Source organism: Mustela putorius, unplaced genomic scaffold (assembly GCF_011764305.1).
Source record: "Mustela putorius furo isolate JIRA1106 unplaced genomic scaffold, ASM1176430v1.1 tig00000151_pilon_pilon_pilon, whole genome shotgun sequence".
Classification (NCBI taxonomy): Eukaryota; Metazoa; Chordata; class Mammalia; order Carnivora; family Mustelidae; genus Mustela; species Mustela putorius.
The window spans coordinates 6,886,384-6,909,654 of NW_025421296.1; the positions used below are offsets into that span (position 1 = coordinate 6,886,384).

Here is a 23,271-nt window from a genome sequence, read left to right on the forward strand (position 1 = left end):
GAGTATTTCAGTAAAAATATTACAGTAGCAGTGATAATATTACAATGTGACATGGACAGCAGTTGGACTTTACAGACACTCTGTGTAGTCAGCTACAACTGCGAGCACACTACATGTATTACCTCACTTCATCTTCCTGACAACAGGATTTAACAGGTTCTAGTAGAAGTCTCATTTTTGAGATGGGAAACTAAGGCCCAGAGAAGCTATGCAGTTCACCCAAGATCACACAGCTCATAAGGGAGAGAACCAGGACTCCAAGGCCACACTGTCCAACACTGTGCTTTACTGCCTTCCAAGATGAAGGATCACAACATGGGGAGGACATGACCCACTGTGGGGGCACAGAGGAACAGTCCAGAGCCCACACTGGTGAGGTAAGAATAGGCTTTGCAGAAGAAGCCATTTCTAAACTGCAGGTGACTATTCTGGGCCAAAAGCCTGGAGGTGAGAAGGTCTGAAAGAACTGATTATCAGTTCACTGTGCCTGGGGAGAAGAAAGCAAGGGCTGTATCTAGAAGACGACAGGGCTTTGGTTGTTTTTTAAGAAGGAACTTTTTAAGGGGCACCTGGGTGGCTCAGTCAGTTAAGCGTCTGGCTTCGGCTCAGATCATGATCCTAAGGTCTTGAGATTGAACCCGCCAGGCTTTGCTTGCCCCCAATCCCCACTCATGTTCTCTCTCTCTCTCTCAAATAAATAAAATCTTTAAAAAAAAAAAAAAAAGAGGAGGAGGAACTTTTTGAGAGAACCTGCACAGAGAGTTCATGAAGATACAAGACTGGTGAAGACCCAGAGGAGACAGGCCCCCTCCCATGGTATCTGAAAGGTTAAAGAAGGGAGTACTGCAGTCCTCATTCCTTATCCAGATGAGTCTAGGCAGAACCTCACATTTCTTACCAAAGGGAAACCGGGGCATCCCCAGTCCTCAAGAGGAATTACCAGGCAGATACTCTCTACCAGCCCTGGCCAAGGGTTTCTGAAGATTTTACTAACTCCACACAACTGAGACATGCATCTAAACTTTTAAAAAAATGTCTGATTACAAGGTTGTGAAGTAAAAATATTATGAAACCACCAACATAAGCACTTCCCCAAGACCACATGGCAAGTATACCAACAGGGCTTCAAAACAACCAAAAAAGCACATATTTCCTTGGGGGGGTGGGGCGCAGCTGAGGATGGGGCAGGGGCAGGGGGTGTTAAACAACCAAACAGCTAAGCAAACAGGATATACTTAAGTGGATTGCAAAATTTACATCCATTTTAAAGATGAAAGAAATGCTTTTAAAAGAATTTAAAAGAAATGCTTAGCTTGCCAATTCAAGCAATACCATAGACTGCCCTCCCCAAACTGCCCCCCACCCCGCCACATTCATTCTCCTTCACTTTTAGCAAAAGAAGACAACAGGAAAGTGGAACAAGCAATGCACAAAAACTGGTATGATCCCTTATCCAAGAGCGTCATGGGAATCTGATTGCTCATCTTGACTGAAAGCTTTCTACTAATGTGTGGTACCTTGGAAGTGCAGCACTGCTGTTTTTTAAGCAGACAACCTCCCATAAATATTTTCATAAGCTTTAAGATGGCTATTTTTCACATTTAAAGATGGTCCACTGGGGCGCCTGCGTGGCTCAGTCAGTTAAGTATCTTGATATTCTCTCTGCTCGATATTCTCTTTCTATCTCTAAAATAAATAAATAAGTCTTTAAAAAAAAAATGATGTCCACTGGAAGAAAGAGAATAGAAACCAAAAGTCAATCTAATCCTAGTCTTGCCACCAATGAACTATAACCATTTTATCGTTAGCTTTTATACGCTATTCATTCAATATTCACATTCACTGTGCTGAGCATTGCCCTAAAAAATGTACATACATTCTCTTCCAAGGTTACAAGTCTGAGAACTTTAGAAGGGATTTTCTTATTCATCTTTGTGTCTCAGGAGCCAATACCACCTAGTACACGGCAGATGCTAAGTGCTATTATAACGACCTCTCAGTGAACTACTACTCGGATGCAGACTTCTGTTAAAATTCAACAACAAAAGAAGAATTAATTCATTATGCTGTGTGGAAGCATATAAGAATATGAAGGTGGGCCTCTAAGACTGAGACAGGTACAGGGCATCTGGTTGGCTCAGCTGGAAGAGCACATAACTCTTGATCTCAGGGCTATAGGTTCAAGTCTATAGGTTCAAGTCTATTTAGAGTCTTCTTAAAAATAAAATCTTTAAAATAAAGACTGAGACAGGCAAGATTCTGTCCTCATCTTATTCAGCCTCACGTGACATAACTGATGACTCCCTCACTCCCTGCAACCCTTTCCCTACTTGGTTCCAGGATGCTGTTCCACCTTCCTGACTACTCTTCTCGTCATACTGTCCTGGATCTCCTGGTGTAGAGTATGAAATAAGGGACTGCACAAGGGTCCTCTCCTCACATTTCTCTCTTACCCATCCACTCTAGATAACATGGTCCAGGCTTATGGCAGAAAATGCCATCTGTATAATGACAACTCTAATTCCTCCCCTAAATTCTAAATTCCCTTACACAACTGCCCATCTGAAACCTCTACTTGAGTCTCATCAGTAAGCAGCTCCAAATTAACATGTCTGAGTGAAATGTGAGTTTTCTGCCCTAACCGCTTCTCTCAGTATTCCTGAACTCCCAACTACTCAAGCTGAAAACCTCATGTCTCTCATTCTCTCAAACCCTGTTTCCAATCCATCAGTAAATCCTGTCAGCACTACATGAAATCTGTTCTCACTTCCTACTACCACAACCCTAATTTAAGCCACCACTATATCTTGCCTGATCAACTGTCCCCTTGCACTACCACACTGGCCCTATCCAGTCCTCATAGAGAAGAGCAGTGAACCTGCTAAAATACACAATATATTATATCACATTGTGCTCAGAACTCAATAACTTTCCAACTCATTCACAAGAAAATTCCAACTCCATACAATATGGCTTACAATGCCCTACTTGATCCGACCCCCAGTTACTCCTGCAACCGAAGCTCCTACCTCTCTTTCACTCACTATACTCCAAACACACTGGCCTCTTTGCTGCCCTTCAAACATACCAAGCACACTCCTGCCTCATGGCATTTGCACAGGCCATACTCACTTCCCTCAGATGTTTGCATAACTTGCTTACTCCCTTTACTTTATTCAGGTTTTCTGCTCAGTGTTACCTCCCAAGGAGGCATTCCTCAACCAACTTATCTACAATATCACTCTCTATAGTTCACTATCCCTTCATTCAGTTCTATTTTTCTTCATAATTAACAGCACTTAATATTACACACACACACACACACATACACACACATTTTGAAGTTACCTGGCTGGTTGCCTCTCTCACTAGAATGTTAGCTTCATGACCACTGCTATGCTCATAGCTATGCCTAGAACAATCCCCGGTATAGAACAAGCAGTAATAAATATTTGTTGAGTGTTGTTCAATTGATAAAAACATATAGATGAGAGAAACATCTACCAAAGAAAACATCTCTTAAAGAACAGTGAAAAGGCACCTATATGAGTTTTGGAAACCCTAAGAGCCAAGTGCATTCAAGAAAAATAAAGTAAATAAAAAGTTGCACAATAATCAATTTTATCAAACCTAATAAGAAGAAAGAAGGTATTAACAGGAAAGGTATAATCTGCTAAGAATTCAAAGGACATTCATTTAGCCATTTAGCCAACAAGGACCAAAGGATACAAGGGATCAAGGAAAATTCGACCAAGAAGGGGAGCTCTGCTATGCGGCAGAGGTACAGAAGAGGCTGGATGAAAGTCCTAAATAAAGTAAAACTCAAGGAAATCAACCTTTGTTCTCCCTGCACTATGAATCTGGACTTCCATGTACGCTGACAGCAAAAAGAGGCAGCAGTGGGAACTGTACATACTGTAAATAATGTAAAGCTCTGCGTGGCCTCCACAGTCTTCACACACCCAAGTACCATCTTGTTAAACTGGGTCAATCCCAAAGATTCTAATCAACTCTGAACGTCTATATGTTCTAGATTTCCAAAGCTAGAAGCCTCTGTAAAGCCCTAACCCAAACAAAACGGTCTCTCTCTGTGCCATCACCGTACCTAAAGAGTACTCCCTCTTCACCAGCATTTACTACATGGTGATACAGACACACGCTTAACCTCTCAGTACCAGCTACAGGCGAGCTCAGAGGTAAGGACAAGGTACTGTTCATCTTCACGTTTTCAGCACTTATTGCATATGCATCAGTCACTGAACATGTGTGGTGAAGGAAAGAAGTGAAGAAACAACGACCCCACCAAGACCAGCCACCTTCCAAGGTCCACCAGGGCAACCACGCTCCTTTCTCAACTACATAGTGTCCTGCAAAAGCCAACTTGTTCAATTACCGAACTCATCCCAGTGGATGTACGAGCAGACCAGGCGACTCAACAATCTACAGAAAAGTTACTCGGGATTTTCGACAGGTGGCAAAACCTGCTCTCAAGTGTTTTGGGGCCACAACTATCCCCGCTGTATTTAAAAGCAGGCCTCTGCAGCCTTGGACACACATTCAAGTCCCTACTGAGCTGCTTTGGAGTAGGGACCGTGAGGCCCACACCAGCAGCTTGGGCGTCTCTGATTAGATAACATTCGATGACACTGGTGTGCAGAAGAAACTAAGAGCACCACATCATACTGACATTCTTGTGGTCTTTGAACCAGGATGAGTGTGAGCATGGAGAGCTCTGAGGGGTTTCTGAAGGCCAGGGAGAATTTGAGGGGTCACTTTCCAGTTTCCCAAGGAACGCACACATTCTAAGAAAAACGACCAGCCTTCTGCTGCTTCTCCTTTTCCGTCTTCCTTTTTACAATCACTTCTTTTTACCAAAATGCCTTTCATTCATCCCAAACCTTATTATAGTACATCGCCCTAAGTTATAAACAACTCTGGGGCACCAATCAAATGGCGATTTGAGAATGCCTTCCTCTGAAAGAGGTGTGAAGAAAGGACACAAAAGCCCACTCAGTGAAATGATGGTGACACAAGAATTTTAATGCATTTATCCTAACTGAAAAACAAAAACAAAAAAATTTTTTTTTAATTTTTCAAAACTCTCTTAGGGGGACAAAAGATTTTAAGTACTACTGCTCTATCAAATACGACTAAAACTGCACTGTCCAATATGTAATCAGTAGGCAAATGCTGCTGTTTACATTTAAATTGGTTCAGATTAAATAAAATTTAAAATGTGATTGCTTTATCACACTAGCCACATTTTTAAGTCTTCATGACCATAAGTGCTAACACGTCTTGTCATAATGGACAGTATAGAGGACATTTGCATCATACCAGAAAACTCCACTGGACAGAGCTACTCTGGAATTCTGATTAATTGTTTAGTAAAGCACTGAACTCCTTTCTAGGGGAAATACTGGACCTACCTACAATCATTGTTATGACCCCCAAGTACCATAAGAAGGTGAGAGATTTCCACCCAGGTACCAATGCATGTGAGGAATTCACCCTACAAAACGTTCACCCTACAACCCTCTTATCTGGTTTCCAAAGAAGAGGGTCTATTCTCCACCGATAAGACAGAAAACCAGTACTTAAGCCTCTTTTTAAAAATTATTATTGAGTTTCACATAACAGACATAAAATAAGCCATTTTAAAGTAAACAATTCAGTGGCATTTAATATAGTCACAACAATTTAGATTATTGATGACCTGAAGAATCTGTCAAATCATCTTCTGTCAAGGTTCTATTCATGACCTAATTAAAAGAACAAAAATCTAGGGGATATTGCCTAAGATATGCAACCCATCCGTGTTTGGCAGTGTAAGTCCACTTGAGTTACCAAGCAGGATCTCTGAGATGCGCTGCCTAGGTCAGATCAACGTAACCCTCACAAGACAGCTGTCACCATGTAGCCCTCATTGTCACTCTCAGACAGGATTATTAAGGGGCATGATAGAAACCAGCATGAAGGGAAACAACTATTTCTATATTTGTTATAAAACGACCCCTAGCTAAGAAACGTATCTGTAATGTCAGTCATATCTCCTACACATAGAAAACATACCACACAAAATTCCTTTTAGGATTTGAAGTGAGGAAAAAAACATCCTTCTGAGAAGAAAAAGATATTTCTTTCTTTTTGATGAGAATTACACATCTTGCCATGTTTCCCTTTGTACACTAATCAGGAAGCTCAGAATATAATGTGGTGCTAAGTCCAGGCAAAAATTAGGGTATTTCCTTGTCCTTATATTTCCAGGACCCAATTTCTTGTCTCTACTTCACAGACACACACACACACACACTCTCTCTCTCTCTCTCTCTCACCCCCCCCACCAACTCTCTCAATCTCCGGCCACCCTCCAGTCCTTTTTGGAAAACTATCAACTAAGGAGTATAATGCAAATTTCTATTATTTCATTTAACCTCTGCCACTTGGGGACAAGATCGATCTTAGTACATGACTAATCTACCTTAAAGTAACATCTTATAACAACTAATGTTTCTCTACTTGTCTTCAATGCTAAATAGCCACTAGCACATTCTGCTCAAGAGAGAGCCACACAGGGGTACCTGGCCATCTGAGTCAGTAGAGCATGCAACTCTTGAACTCGAGGTCGTGAATTTGAGCCCCATACAGGTGCTGAGATTACTTTAAAAAAAAAAAAGATATACACCCACCTCGAAATATGAGAAGTATATCATAAGGGACCAATAAGCAAGATATAGCTGTCAGCCATAAGCACTGGAGAAAACACACTTTGAAATTTTTCTTCCAGGAACAGGGAGACTGAATCTAGTATCACATTGTGAGAAATGTTTTTCAAGGGGAGAAAAAAAAAATTCATCAACTGTGATAGCTTCTAACTTACAAAACCAAGTAATAAATGTTTCATACAAACCATTTATGGCTAAGACTTCTTTGGCAAAAAAAAAAAAATTAAATAATAACTTTCTGAAATATTACTTATACTTTTAAACTAAGATACTCTATTCACACTACTTAAAATAGTATGCCATGTTTAGCAACAACTGGCTGATAGACAGCAAGAATTTATTCCAAAAATAACAATGGGCATTGTGTCAGCATTACCACGTATGAATCACTACATTCTATCACCATCTAACAGGGCCAAAAGATACAGGGTGCCCATGCTTTAAGTCCACCTGGTAAGAGGTGAGAGATTAAAAGAGTAGGGACACAGGTGACAAAAAAAAACCTGTTCTGGTTCTATTTGTGCCCTACACCTTATTTCCTGGTAATCTAAAGAGTTTGTTATGGCTGAGATGTCAGATATCTATATCACTAGCTATACACGGCTAACTTTAACTAAAATTAAAAAGAACTAAACGCTCAGTCCTTCACTCTCATGAGCCTCGCTTCAGGTGCCCAACAGCCACTGGTGGCGAGTAACTACCATATAGGACAGAGCAAATACAGAACATTTGGTCATCACGGGAACGTTCACAGACAGTACGAGTTCACACATTTTCTACAAACACATTATTAGTGTGATATCAAAGAACAAGTGGCAAACTTTTTTCTGAAAAACAACTTGGAAAGTACTAGATACTTTCTGACAAACCTCAGTACACAGTTAAGTATATTGAAGAGGTGCTAAATCTTGAATTAGATGAAAGTATACACCAGGGCTGGATGGCAACCACTCTACAGTGTTTCCTTAATACGAAGGGAGCATTTCAAATATTCACAGAGTATATGTAGATTATAGTTCAATAAATATATACAAACTTTATACATGATATTTTATAAACACACATGATGGATATTTGATAACCAACAGGTTTTCCATCTACTTTTTTTAATCCTGTTCTTCTTCAATATTTTTTCTTTTAAAGATTTATTTATTTGACACAGAGAGAGAGAGAGAGCACAAGTAGGCAGAGCAGCAGGCAGAGGGAGAAGCAGGCTCTCTGCTGAACAGGGAGCCCAATGCAGGACTCGAGCCCAGGACACTGAGATCATGACCTAAGCCAAAGGCAGGTGCTTAACCCACTGAGCCACCCAGATGCTCCCCAATATTTTTATAAAAAAGGAAAAATTATAGTGTATGAAGTTGGAAGATGAAAAGCAAAAAGGTCCTTTCCCTTGCATTCAAATGGAAGAAAGATATGTGATCTTTCCTAAATCACATGGCTCTCCTATCTAGCTCTAAAATTCTATACCTCTAAACAGTAAACTTCTGGTATGCCTGGGTGGCTCAGGAGGCCAACTCTTGGTTAAGTGGCTAACTCTTGGCTTTGGCTCAGGTCAAGCTGTCAGGGTCCTGGGATGGAGCCCACAGGAGACTCACACTCAGCAGGAGTCTGCTTGTGGATTCTCTCTCTCCCTCTCTCTCCCTACCCTGTACCCCCATGCACTCTCTCGCCAAATAATTTTTTTTTAAGTGGCAACGGTATTGAGTTGTACAACAAATGTTCCCCAAATTGCAAACCCCACATACTAAAAAAATGTGATCCACCTTCTTTGACCACTTTTTAAAAAATGTTGCTATTCAATCAACAAACTGCAACGATTCTTTTTTTTCCTCTTTTTTCCCTTTTGTGACTGTCTCACTTTGAAACAATGAAGTTACATTTTAAGGGAAAAAAAAACAGATTAGGATAAAGAAACATTAAAAATATCATAAGTGGGATGGCCCTCACAAACCAGCGGAGTTTCAAACTGCCACTGGCACTGTTCCACAGGAACAGGAAGATGTCATCACAGATATAGGGGAATACAGCATGGAAATACAGGAAGATGCTGGTAAAAACAATGGGGTACAATGAATCGCCATACTGTGGTTAACAGTTGTAAGTTTACATTTGATAAAGTCAAGAATTACTATATACAGGAGTGTATAATTCTTGGATGCTAGAGGAAATACTAGTTAACATTCCTAAGAACAGGATGTCAACTTAACCTCCGACACTTCAAGTTCCCAAATCTAAGAGATGATTTGACCTTGGTTAAAAGTGGGAAGAAATTAAACACTGAGAAGGTTGGTATTTTATATATAGTACCCCATTTCCTAGAGAGTAAATGAAAAAGAAATGTAATATGACAGCGACTTCCAACCACCCTCAAAATATTATGAATTCCTGTTTGCTTTATAGAATTCCAATAAACTGATTTTTAAGCCATTGATATAATAATGTTCTGTTTCACAAGATAAAGGGTAAGCTTTTCTACTTTGAGGTGAGAAGTTGAAAGTGGGGGAGAAATTCCAAGAACTCATGTCAACACACCACATTAGCAATAGTTACAATAAAATACTTAACTTTCATCAGCGACTTACTACACGCCACACACTGTACTAAAAACTTGACAGCCACTATCTCATTTAGCCCCCACAATGATCTGAAGCAATTGGTACTTGTTATCCTCAGGAAACAAGTTTAGGAACACCAAGTACCCAATTTTCTGATGAGGCAAAAAACGGGAAGAGTAAGCTTCGGGAGCCATTCCCACATGGGTAAAGCCCACGGTCTGCACTCCTGAATGCCAGCACCTCGACAGGCAGTGGAGACCGCAGCTCCCTGGCTTACTAACCAGCATGTGGCCCACTGGACAGAGCTGCAGGGGCACCCAGACATGACAGGGGAGACGCGCAATGCAGCAAGTAAACGGAACACCTCTTCCCATTAACTCACTCTCAAAGCCAAATTCATATTTAATCTGAAATCTTCTCTAGCATCCAACACGGCATGGCATTAAAAGGTTTCTCACTCAGGGGCACCTGGTTGGTGCAGTCAGTTGAGCTTCTGACTCTTGGCTTCGGCTGGGGAGGTGATCTTGGAGTCATGGGATCAGGTTCTGCACCAGGCTCCACACTTGACTAGGAGTCTGCTTGGGATTCTCTCTCGCTCTCCCTTTGCACTACCCCTCACACACCACCCCCCCACACACACCGACATACACTCTCTCCCCCACTCTCTCTTTCAAATAAATAATCCTTTTTTTAAAAAGGGATTCTTACTTAAGTCTTCAATGAGGGAAACTTTAAAACTGATCCTATAATCTGGCGTATTTTTGCTCTACGACTGCCCGGTTTTAGTTTTTTGTTCTCTTTTGCCTCTTCCTTTCACCATGAATATTTATTTATATATCTTGGTTTTTAACTTTCTTGCAAACACAAAAGGTGTGAGCTTTAAGCTCAGCTCGAAGGACAGACCTTCTCCAAAATCAGGCTCTGGAGTATTTCTTTCCTTCAGTTGTCTTCTACCATTGTTACCAAGTTAGGAGGGACACCTGATTGAATGAGAAGTCAAGATATAAGACCCGGAGCACCAATGCTGCTTTCACATCAGACCCCAGCATGGTGGGTGGGTGGGTGTGTGTGTGTGTGTGTGTGTATGTGTGCACGTGCACTCCGTTAACAGTCCCCGTTGCTTAAGAGAATACAGCTGAAGTGAAAGGGGAAAGTATCCAGAGGAACAGCTGATAAAAATGAAATACTACTTAACTCCTTCTAAATCATCAAACTTTTTCCCTAAAGAACCCTCACTTGTCTCCTTTAATCCACGGTATGCCTCCATGCATTTCAACAGCTCTCTTTGTGAAAATGTCTTTGCAATATTTGAGCAGCCAGAAATGGAGTTAGCTTAGTAATGGACCAATTTAAAGCAACATCAGCACATCCGACTTGGTGATTGCCCCAGTTCCACTTCTGCCTGTGGTTACTGACAGATTATCTATAGATTTACAGCTACAAATACAGAGAATGGAGAGTAACATTGAAATGTCAAGACTACGGTAAATTCTCCATTAGTCCTCACTGTCCGTTTCTGTCAACCTCCACAGTGGTATTAAACTTTAGCCATCTCTTCATACTGACATTAACAGTGAAAACAAACACATCGTAACTGACTAATCCTACAGTTTTATATGATTGCTTTTTTAACTTAGAGAATGTTTAACCTATAAGAGTTCAGGAAGATGCGTGATCTAAAAACTGAACTTGACTTTCAAATATTCCTATATTCGATAAGAACTTCAAGTCCATGCATGCCTCCGTCATTAAAAAGTTCAGAAATAATAAACTTCCAAAAAATTTTTTGGAGAAACCATAAGAAATTATTCACTAGCTGAGAAATCCACACTGCCATGCTCCCAGCTCTCCCTCCACCCCCGTCCCAATAAGCGAGAAGCAGGGACTCCACAGCCCACCAAATGGCTGAAGGACGGATTCATACCCCAGAGGTACAAACCTGCTCCAGCCTGCCCATAAAGAGACAGGAAGGGCACAAGCTAAGTTAGAATGCCATTCACTAAACTCTGAGCAAGGCTTCGAACAACACTACATACTCGATACCCTTCCCACTCTCTGCCCCTGCCCAAAACAAACAACACTACTCTCAAGGTTAACACCTCTTACTTCAAATGAAAACAAAAAATTTTTCTGCCTTCACTGTTAGCGTTAAAATCTAAGAATTCTCCTGAAATTGGTGGTAAGAATTGCGTAGAATTAAACATAGAAGACAGCAGAGAACAGGCTGAACATACTATAAAGCAGAACAGATATATGCTCTTCAAGCAGGGGAATCAAAATGGCATGTTCTGGACGCCTGGGTGGGTCAGTGGGCTAGGCCTCTGCCTTCAGCTCAGGCCATGATCTCTGGGTCCTGGGATCAAGCCCCGCATCGGGCTCTCTGCTCAGCAGGGAGCCTGCTTCCTCCTCTCTCTCTCTCTGCCTACTTGTGATCTCACTGTCAAAAAAATAAATAAAATCTTTAAAAAAAAAAAAAGGCATGTTCCCTTTAAATAACTGGATGGGTGATGATTTTAATGCAATCATTAAAAGAAGACATAGGGAGGGGCGCCTGTGTGGCTCAGTTAAGAGTTGGACTCAGTTTCCGCTCAGGTCGTAATCTCAAGGTTGTGACACTGAGATGGAGCCCCACAGCGGGCTGTAAACTTCTCAAGGAGCCTGCCTGCCCCACTCCCTCTGCCACGCACCCCACCACCGTTGTGCATGCATGTGTCTTCTCTCCTTCCTTCATAAATAAATAAATTCACTCTTTAAAATAAGACCTGGCCATCTCTCTCACCATCCAATCATATCAGGAAGAAAGCAAGCAGGATAATGAGCATCTCTGATCTCTGTTGACTTTTGACTTTTTTAAATGGTGCCAACCTCTCGGCACTTTTCCAGCTTCCTTTAACTTTTCCACTAGCACCACTCTTAGTAGTATGCCCCAATTCCTAGAAGGCTCTCCTGTGTTTTTCACACTAAGCCAAAATAATAATAGTAATAAAATAAATATGTGTGTGTGTGTGTGTGTGTGTGTGTGTGTGTCTGTGTGTGTCATGAAACCTCACCCACGGTGATGCAGCCTCACCTACTTAAGTTTTGCAAGGCAAAAGCACAAGTTTGCTGCTGACTTCCTTCACCGATAAAGGAACTCTATTCAGTAACAAAGGAAGAGTGCGGGCCCTCTCTCCGCGGTTACTTAGAGACTACCAATAGATTGACAGCTGTAACTACAGCAAATGGAGAATAATATTAAGATGTGAAGATTAAGGTAAATTCCCCAAGTTAGGTCTAGCAATGCTTTTCCCCTAATTGTCCTCCTGACTCACTTCCCAATTTTCCTTCCCCAGCTAACTATTGCTCTGCAGGGCCAGAAATGGCCTTTCTGAGTGACTGCTAAGATAAAGAAGAAAAAAGCAGCAGAGACAAAAAAGGGGCGAGGAAAGGGAGGCCTGTGTGAAAGCAGAGATGAGGGCTTACTCCCTTATCCTCGGAGAACCAATGTCATAAATAAGCATTACTGATGGTGAGGCGCACAGAGACCCTGCGGGGGCCGGGGGCAGGGAGAGGAGAAGAGCCACTACAAGTATCCGAAAGCCGCTTGAAACAAGAATCTCGGAAATGGTTATAGTCCACTTTCAGAGAAACTCACAAGAAAGCAAAATGGGCGCTAACACCTACGTTGAAGTTTACTGTCATAATTAAACAGCTTAAAACGTATTTGTATGTGCACAGACTTATCTATACCTGACTTGTTTTCAAAAAGAACTCAAAGCAACTGCAGCTGAAAGAGTCCGGCTCTGCACTCCTCCGTCCGGCAGCCGCACTGGGCTCCGGGTCTGCCTGTGATGGAGAGACAAGCACAGATGGGCTACAACGAGAAACGTGTGGAAAATACATGCTAGACTAGATTTCAAGTACTTGTTTAAATATCTAATTAGTAATTTTTTACTGACTATGTGTTGGAATACCACCTTCGATATACTGGGTTAATTAAACATATTACTAAAATTAATTTTACTAGTTCTTTTTTTTTTTTTCAATGTAACTATCAGAGAATTTAAAGCAACACGTGTCCTTTCCATCTGCAACTCCTACTACATTTCCATGGGACAGCACTGGCCTAGAACCCGGGCGGTACCTGAAGAGACGACAGCCTTTGTTACCTAAAAAACAGAGCTCCCTGTCCATTCCGGTATCTCCTCCCTGCCTTTGCCCACACTGCCAACCTCGGCCCTTCATAGAATGCTTAGCACATAACCCTCAATAAATATTTCTTTAATGGAATTGAATGAAAACAACAAGATAGAAGATTGAAATGCAGTACCGAAACACGGCTTCTTAAAGGTTAAGAAAATTCATAGGCTGCTTAGGACACTTAGCCAATGGTTACTATCCGGGTTTCAAAAGTAATTTAAAACACTAACTCCTTGTTACCGACAATATTTTTGACACTCACAGAAAACAATACCCTTTTACAAAATAAAAGCCACTAGGAGACAAGGCTACCGTTTAGTATGCGGCTCACTTCATGCTTTCAGACGGGGTTGAAAGGACAGATAGGGCAGACTGTTTTCCTTTGCTTTAACTCTACACTTGGTATTTTCCATTTTAACCCACTGAATCTCTGACCTCTGGGATAAACCAGCTCTGCTGAGCGAAGACACAGGGAGGTTCTCATTAAGCTGCAGCATACACAAATTGCAACAGAAGAAATACCTAACACCCTTCACCGGAAAACAACAGGCCGCTGAGAGCACCAGATCCACCAGTAAAGCCAAGGCCAGTCAAGGACAGATGGCTTACTGTAACCAAGGTATCGTGAAGAAATAACAGGCAAGCCACCAGCACGTGGGGAAAGCGACGCCTCCCCTGACTACCCTTACCTCTGCGGAGCATGGTAGGGCAGGCTTTTCCACCAAGGTCTTAACTATGGCTGCCTGTTCTCTGAACATGGTTACACTCAGGACAGCCCCTGAATGCCACTTAGGTCAAAGCTGGGTTTTCCTTAGATATATTTTTGCGCTCCCCATCTCCACTAGACATCTATGGGGGTACGAAAGTATGTCAAGAGTAGTATTCACAGAGATGCATCTACTCTCTATTAAAAAGGCCCCTTTCTCTACTTCTGGTCACCATTTGCATAAATGAGGCTTGAGATGCACAGCCACATTTTCCATAAAATTTACTTAGTAGTTGCCAATTACTCCACTCATGTCTGGAATTCTGTATTTACTAGCTGTACTGAGAGAATTTCAGAATAGTCACTCTACTTGAAATTCACCAGGAAAGGATTTTCCCAGAAAGGCTATTTTTTAAAAGATACTTAAAAGATGTCATGGAAAGAGAGAGAACTGGAAAAGTTACAACCACTGATTCGTCTAGTTGGTATTAATTTTTTTTTAATCTCCTGGGGAAAAATTAGAACACAGAAATTATTATCCATCTCCTCAACCTTAAAGGTTCTTTAAAAAATTTTTCTGCTTCTATTTACTTGACCAGGACAGTATTTCAGGCCCAAATTAATGAAAGGGGCACAAATGTATTCAAAATGTAAGTATTCTAAGGATACAACACTGCAGATTCTAAATTCCACCAGGAGTTGCCCTCCCTGAGCAAAATCTGTGAACGGAGATACCTGTGTCTTGTGCAGTAGAACTTACTCAGAAACTGAGGGATTTGCCTTTAACTTGAAGGACAATCCACTTAATCAGTCTTTTTTAGATACGCGCTTCAAAAGGACAAAACGAAGCTCTGTACTGTCCTTCTAGAAGGTTCTCACCCGCAGCCACCGTGCACGGAGACACATTCCGTTGTCTGCTCTCCTCCCAACCCCATGGTGCCACATCCCTGCCAAAAAGCTCCCAGTGCCCCCCACAGGCACAGAACCTGCCCACAAGGAGACGACACAGCTTCCTCTCCCACACCCCAGCCCCTACTTCTCAATGACACTGCGGCATTGGGGCGCCATCTCCGCACTATTTCCTAAGCCTTAAACTCTTCTCCCTCCTCCCCCTTTCACCCAGCCTCCTCTCAAGCCGGACTGATCCCTCACTTCTCACTGAAGCCATCATTTCCCCCAGCCCATCCCCGCCCCCCAGACCTCCCACCTCACCCTCACTAAGAGTGGAGTGGAAGCTATTTCCAAAGCACACAGTGCTTATTCTTGCCGAGTGCCTTCCATGGCAGATGCCTGCCTACACCATCCACCCTGCTGCTCCCAGCAACCCCCCCCACCCCAAACAAGCTGTTTCTGTCTCTCCTAAAGGGCAATATTATTGGGAACCTCAATATCTGGTAACTGTTCCCTAAAATCACAGAAATGAAGGGAAACAACTCTGACAATAGTTAACACTGCAATAAGTGTTTAAGTGATTTTTTTAAACTTTGCAACAAGCAATTCTGAACACTGGCCCAGTGATAATTTTTGTGTCCCCACCATGTCTCCAACACCATGTTAAATATTAAAAGATATTATTGCTAGTCTCGCTACATCTCAAACCAGGGAGGTAAATCTACCCTCATTTTACTTCTTTAAGACTCTGTTTGCTGATTTATTTACAGAGAGACAGAGAGAGATAGAGAGAGGGAGGGAGTACGCGAGCAGGGGGAGGAGGAGAGGGAAAAAAATCTCAAGTCAACTCCAGGCTGCATGTAGAGTATGACACAGGGCTTAAGCCCAGACCCTGAGATGATGACCTGAATCAAAATAAAGAGTTGGGCGCTCAACTGACTAAGCCACCTAGGCACCCCAGCCTACCCTCATTTTAGGGAAAAAAACAAACAAAACAAACAAACCAAGGTCCTGAGGTTAAGCCACCTGCCCAAGCTCACAGGGCCAGTGGTTAGTGGTGTTTTCACTCAAAAGCTGCAGACTCCAAAGCCTGTACGCTTCTCTTCATGCTGGTGGTTCTGAGAATGGGACTGGGGCTCTGGGGTCCGTGCAATGGAATCTGCCTCCCTCTCATTCTCTCTAAACGAGCATAAGCAGACTCTTCTGAAGGCCCATAACTGGCACGCAGACTCTATGCAGCAGCAGATGTCAGAATCCAACATTTGAGAAAATGTAAAACAATGCTTTTCTTTTTTTGTTTTGTTTTGGGAAACAGTTGCTTTTCATTTAAAATTATTACTGATGTTAACACACAATGGCTTATTTTTTTAAAGTTTGGGACGCCTGGGTGGCTCACTCAGCTGGGTGACTGCCTTCCACTCAGGGCATGATCCTAGAGTCCCGGGATCGAGTCCCACATCAGGCTCCCTGCTGGGGTGGGGGGGATCTGCTTCTCCCTCTGACCCTCCACCCTCTTGTGCTCTCTCTTTCTCTCTCTAATAAACAAAATCATCAAAAATAATGAAATAAATAAAGTTTATTTATCTACTTATTTTTAAGTAATCTCTACATCCCACGTGGGACTTGAAATCACAACCCCAAAATCAAGAATCATACCCTCTTCCTATTAAGCTGCCCTGGCTTATAATTTTTACATTATCAACAAGTAAGTATTTCAAACTGTCCTCAGTTTAAATCTAAGACAATAAATATCAACACATATAATCCACTAAACGAAAGATCTGTGGAGTCCTCAATAATTTTTAAGCATGTAAATGGGTTCGCAATGAAAAGGTTCAGGAGCTGAAATCCTTCCTTACTCTCTACTAAAAACAAATATAAGCTAGGTTTCTTTCTTCCCTTGTAAACTATACCAAATAACCAGGATAGTCTGGAGCTAGCACCAAAAACTATGGCCACACTCCACAACAAACATTACAGTCCAATGAACTCGGCCTTTCTAACATTTTCCTTTGTTGACTCTTCAACAAAAAGTTAAATTCATCTTTAAAGATACTTCTGTGTGTTATATAACTAGAAAATACCTGTTCAGAGCCCATGAGACATTTAAAAGGCACAAGTTACATTTTTAAAAAGTGAAAAATTCAAGCTAAAAAAGCCAACCATCCTATCTGAATGTGGAAATTCAGCAAATCACATCACTGATTTCAACCTCATCTGGCCATTCCCCTGCTACACAGCATGGTTTTGAACCACCATTCTATCATATATGAAATGCAAAATAATTTCAGTAATTCTAAAGCAAAACATAATTAGATAGATATATTTGCTAGAGCTGAATGTGAGTCACTCACAGGGAGAGAGAGGTTTTTAGGATTATGCGACAGCACTTCGAATCACCACATCATTATCCTCATCACACCTGTCAACATGGGCTAAAGGAGGGGAAATATTTGCACAAATCAAATTTAATGTTTCATAACTCAGGCTATATTTAATCATATTTAACCTGTTCCTTAAAAATAAAAAATTTTACTTTGTATTTACATGTGAAATGACATAATTATAAAGTAAGGTCCGTATTGCAGGAGATCAGAACGAAAGCCTGGAGGAGAATTAACATGAGTATACCCCATCAGCTGGCACTATGCTAAGCACATGGTATATATTAATTTCAACTACCTTTTGGGACAGGTACTCTCTCTCCTATTTTGCTGATAAAGAATCTGAGGTTCAGAGAGGTTAACTTAATGCCTGAGATCACCAAGCTAATAAGTAGCAGAGCTGAAATTCGCACACTTTCCTGACTATAAAGTTAATGCTTTTCACAAGATTTTATACCTCCCTAGAATTATTTTCAGAACTGAGTGCTTCGAAGTCTGAAGAGAATGAAATGAGAAGGCAAATACGACAGACAAAACATTTTTAAGGGCAACTGAACTTAAATAAAAACACCTCAAATGTACTTGTTTACAAACATCCCTAAAACAGTTCTGAGTTTGTCCATAATGGCATACCCAAGAACATGGCACTGGAGATAAAGGGAGTTATATTTCGTGTCCCCCAGAGTCTAGAACCTATGAAACCCTCCAGTCCTGAGCGACTCGAACGCCATGCGGACTTGCATCCATCCTCTGAAATGGCTGTGGGGGTGTTCTATACTCTGAAAACTAGAGAAAGCTGGAGAAGATCAACAATTCCCACCTAGAGGTCATATTACAACCACAGGGGTATCTCCTTCAAACTGTGCTCGTCCTCCAGCGGAGCAAGAAGATGCTGGAACAAGAAGTCAGTACCATTGCTCCGGAAACATCCCTTATCCAATAAGCTGCTTTCTGAGAAACAAGAAAAGAAAAATTCCTGGAAACGAAGTCACATTCATTTCTGCCCTAGAAAGCACCCCAGCTGGCTGGCCTCAGGGATGGCACTTTCAGTGAGTTCTGAAGAGAGGCATCTTGCCTTGAGATTGATAGAAGGGCAAACAAATTAGCAGGGTTTGATCTTCTCCACTAACTCCTCTGCACACATGTCCCCCCCTGAGGCTCTCTGCTTCCAGCCTCTTGCCAGATTGGCTTTCTCACCTCCCCTTTTACTTGGTGCAGGAGCCACAGGGCTCACAAGTCCTTTCTCATGGGCTGTAGGTTGGGCGTCTGCTCCCAGGGGAGACAGGGAGCAACTCTCTCCCAGGCAGCTCCCACTGACCTCAGGGGTCCTGCTGAGAATATCCCAGTGTGCCAGATCTCTAGGAGCAGTTTCCCCCAAAACCCCTACATATTCTCGTGTCCCGGGTCCCTAGGAGACCTTCCTGATCTCCACTCTCCTGCTCCCACCAGGGCTGAGGCTTCAGAGTCTCTGTTGTAAACATCTCTCCACTAGGGCTACCCCACACAGATTTGTTTCCTGACCAAAACTTTCTACTTTCACATTGCTTTAATCTCTTCCTTTTCCACTCATCAATCCCCGGTGCAAACTGTCCTTGCAGCCCTGCACCAGAGGCTCAAGTTCAACTTCTGGTCCCCCAGGTTTCTGTGGACTGTCTAATCAATACCCCGAGCTCCCCCCACTGAAGCCTGAATTCCTTAGAACAGAACACAAGACCTCCACCATCTGGCGTGCCCTGTGGCAAGCTCCAGATCCCATGCCCTCAGTTATCACATCATCCCCAAACCAGAAATGCAGTCCTCAGCTCACTTTCCTGGCTAAGTCCTAGCCAAATGCCAACCACCCACATCCCCGGGTATTTCCTGTCTCTGGACACTTGTCACATAACCAAGTGTAGTCCTTCAGTAGACTTCTCCTTCCACACCGATTCTAAGTTCATTAAGAACAGCTCTAAGATCACCTCCTATGCCATCCAAACTTAAGTAGAAATCATGGTAGAAGACCTGTTTCTGAAGAGCGTGCAGAATGGTCTGTACCTATACAGATATCAATATAACTTCCCTAGACTGAGGGCACAAACACCAACATTTATAAGGGACAGACATCTCTGTGACTACAAGGGCTTGAAACGTAAATGTCCGCTTGTAAACTCGGTAGGACAACAAAAATGCCAGCTTACGAAAAGGAAGACTCCTGTTGTGGTGCTGGGTACCCAAATCTCTTAGAGACCAAACATTTTCTGCAGATTAATGTCGCCTATGATTTTCTACACTTTGCAATTTAAGTTCATACTAGCTGGTAAAATAAATCCAATAGCTGGTAAAATAAATATTACAGAAGAACACATTTTGAAGCTTCCCAGGGGGGGGAAAAAAAAACCATAATGTTCTAAAAGAGGTGGGAGGGACTGCCACAAACATGGAAAACTTTGCTGGAAACCAAGCTCTGGTGTGTTCTGAAACCAGACAGGCAAAGAGAAAGAACAGGAGTCCCACGTCCCTGTCCCCGCAGGCAGCGGCAACTCCCGCAAGCAGAGCCCCGGGATTAGGTATCTAGGACATGTCCGCAACACCCCCCCACAATGCCTGGGACAGAAGGATTTGAGATGCTCTGAGTCGGGGAACAAACACATAGGCCAGCGAGTGAGACACTCCCGGAGAAAACTGAGATTCTCGCACAGCTTACAAGATAAAAATGAAGGCACTCGTAACGAGAAAGCTTTCTGCGAAACTCGAAGGAAAATACCTAGTAGGGAAGGTTACCGTGTTACCCTTTCTACTGCGAGGCAGGCAGGATCCGAGTTCCCTTACCTGAGGCACAGGCACTTTCTGCGGGGTGTTCTGGGGTGATGGGTGGAGCTGTGCCCAAGGCTGGTGATGTGGGTGTGGGGGTGAAGACTGGTGGTGCAAGCCCGGGTGGGGCTGCATCGGTGGGCAGGTTGGCAACTGCTGGAAAGACGGCTGCTGCCCAGGATGCTGTTGGCCAGGCAGCAGTCGTTCCTGGATCGCTTGGGGATCTGCAAGGCCAACACCGGGACAACCGTTCGGTCTCATGTGCCCGGCCAACTCCCTCGGTGCTGAGGACATGCCCATAAACGGACGAGACGGTTGCAGGTTCCTGGGGCCCATATTCCTCTGTCCGATTCCCATGGCACCGGGGGGCTGGTGTGGCGGCTGAGGGTGGGGCATATTTGGATAACTGCCAACTTCCATCGGCATCCCGGCACTTCCGGGCCTGACCTGCGGAGGAGGAGTACCTGCCGGATTACTCATCGCTTTCATGGGTGACATGGGAGGTGGAGAGGCGTAAGTTCCCTGAGGCTGTGAAGGATGCATAGTTTGCGTGTTCATTTGGTTAAGTGAGCCGCTGGGGTGGATGGGCTGCTGGTGCATTAGTCCTTGACCACTGTTTGATGGGAATCCTACAGCATTGGGGTATCTTGGTACGGACTGATTCATTGGAGTATTATTTGTAAGGCCTAAATTTTGATTCATCCCTGTATTGTTAACTAATCCCTGATTTAGGTTACTGTAAGGATATCGAGAATACTGCCCTGAGTTGTTTATAGTAGGTGAGGGGACTGTCTGGCTCCGAGAACTAAAGGTAAGGGTCTGTGGCCTCACGGCCCCTTGCTGAGGAGGATTAGGGGAGAATCTGGGACTGTGGGCAACGGATTCTCCGTGGAGAGCAGTAGGGGGGTGATGGTGGAACTGCTGCACTGAGTGACGCAAGGAAGGCGCCATGCTGGGGCTCTGCGGGGGCACGTGGGACAGGTGGCCGGGGCCCGACGTGGCAATGAAAGGACTGCCCTGACTGAGGCTCTCCTGGCCTTGGGGAAACTGGCTCATCCTCTGCTGTGGCTGACCGTGCTGCTGCATGGAAAAATCCCCACGGGCCATGTAGCTGCCCATCTGCTGCAGGTGCTGAGGGTGGCCCTGCGCGGGGGGCCCCGATGGGGCGGGCTGGGGCGGCTGCGGCTGGGGCTGCTGCTGGTAGGGCGCCCGTATCTGGTCCGGCACCTGCACGGCCCGGGGGCCCCACATAGAGCCGCTGTCCACGAAAGACTGCCCGTGCCTCTCATTCTGCAGGCCAGGGTAGACTCCCATCTGACCGCCACCACTGCCGCCGTGGGGGACCTGAGGGACCGGAGGGGCGTGATACTGCGAGTGAGGAGACGCGAGCCCGTTCCCAGGGGCGCTGCTCATCATCCTGTTTGGCTGATCCATCAGATGCATCTTTTGTTGCTCGTACTGATTATAGTGATCGAAATGGGTCAACTTCGTCTGATTCTGATTCGTGGAGGGATGATGGAGGGACGGCTGCAAGGGGGCAAAGCCCTGGTCTATCGGCATTTGCTGACCCATGGGGTTCACGGGATTTTCAGGGTAACCACATTCTCCAAGGCCTTCGAGGCCTTCACTGAAGATATTCCCATCCTCGCCAAAAAGACTCATCATTCCCGGATCCGCCATCTTCTTCCAACACACGGCTCCCCCACACTACAGCTCAGGAGCTTGTCTGGGCTTCACCTCACCGAGGTGTCTGTCCTCAAAGCCTATAATCCTTAACTAATCTTCTTCATGTCATTCCGTATTTCTTTAATTCTCTTGGACCCTGCAGTGTCAGGCAAAGTCTGGATATAGGTCCTAGAAGAGAGCGGGGAGTGGGGGAGGGGGGCGGGGGGGGGGAGAAAGAAAACAAAGAATTAGGAACAAATGATAAAAACTGCCAGTATTTTACACATTTGAATTTGGTTTCCATCAACAATACTAATCTAGCCCCCTTGCTGAGCTGTATTTTATAAATCTAGTTCACTTTAAGAGAAACTCATTAGCTTCTACCAGAAGCATTATTATGATCGGTTACTTAGAAAGCAAGCAAAACACTAACCTTAACCTTAAATTAATCCATTCACTCCACTTCCTAGCGCTCCATTCTTGGATGGAACAGAACAAAAGAACACAACATGAAGCAGCGGCAGCTGCCACAGCAGGCAAGCAGATGCATGAATATAGCCAAGCAGCCCATCTGCTGAACTAAAGCCCTGGAAATGCTCTGGTTACCAACAGCCCGCCCTTAACCTTATTCCCCTGAGCAGTGTAATCAGATGAGCAGCCGCGGCACCGAGGGCTGTGAAAAGCTCAACTTAGTTAAATTGACTAGAGGATTATACAAATAGCAAAATGAGTCATTTCGTACAAATTAGATATTTTCGGCCCACATACATCTACGTGACAGCAACAGAGGTGTCAAACGAGAACATGTCCACGATGACGTTCGACAAGAGAGCGTCCGTGATGATGGTGGGAAGCATGCCCTCGAACAGTATAATAACCTCATAAATCCATTACGTTCAATGGCAGGGATATACAAGTTGCAGAAAGAGATCAAAATAAAAGTTTTCATTCTGCAAGAAGACCAATTTCACTCATGGCTCTGGGCCCAGCGTGTCCCCACTCTGCACTGGAGACTGAGAGGTCCGATCACAGGTCACGGTTCCCCAGCAGGTGCCAGACCCTGGGGATGGACCCAGAGCCCATGTGACCGCTCAGAGAGACCCCAGCTGCATGGAGTTACTAGACGATGACTGTTCTCATCAGAAGAAACTGAAAACTCCTCCTTCCCCCGCCAAACCGGTCAAAACTGAAAATCACTTTAACGCAACAAAGTTCAAATTATCCATGCAGGCTTCCCTCTTGCCTTTTCCTCTTCAGAGACAAGGCAGGATGAGAGCCGTGGGAGAAAAGCAAGACCGTCAGCATCCTGTGTTTATGGCACCAGTTATATATGCTACCTACTGCTCTACATTTTATTTAAACGGTTCCTAAGA

General features: G+C 43.7%; 1 protein-coding gene across 10 annotated transcripts in view; it reads right to left on the reverse strand.

Annotated features, from left to right (window-relative positions):
• The window catches only part of CHD7 (chromodomain helicase DNA binding protein 7), a 187,103-nt gene that overhangs the window by 102,136 nt on the left and 61,696 nt on the right, over positions 1-23,271 (reverse strand). For 9 of the 10 annotated variants that reach the window (XM_045075759.1, XM_045075751.1, XM_045075755.1 and 6 more), the window contains one exon: positions 20,252-22,087. In XM_045075759.1, coding sequence (XP_044931694.1) covers positions 20,252-21,913 — 1,662 coding nt within the window. In that variant the 5' untranslated portion in view covers positions 21,914-22,087. Of the gene's footprint in view, positions 1-20,251; positions 22,088-23,271 lie in introns of those variants that run through there. The other variant, XM_045075760.1, reaches the window with a different exon arrangement.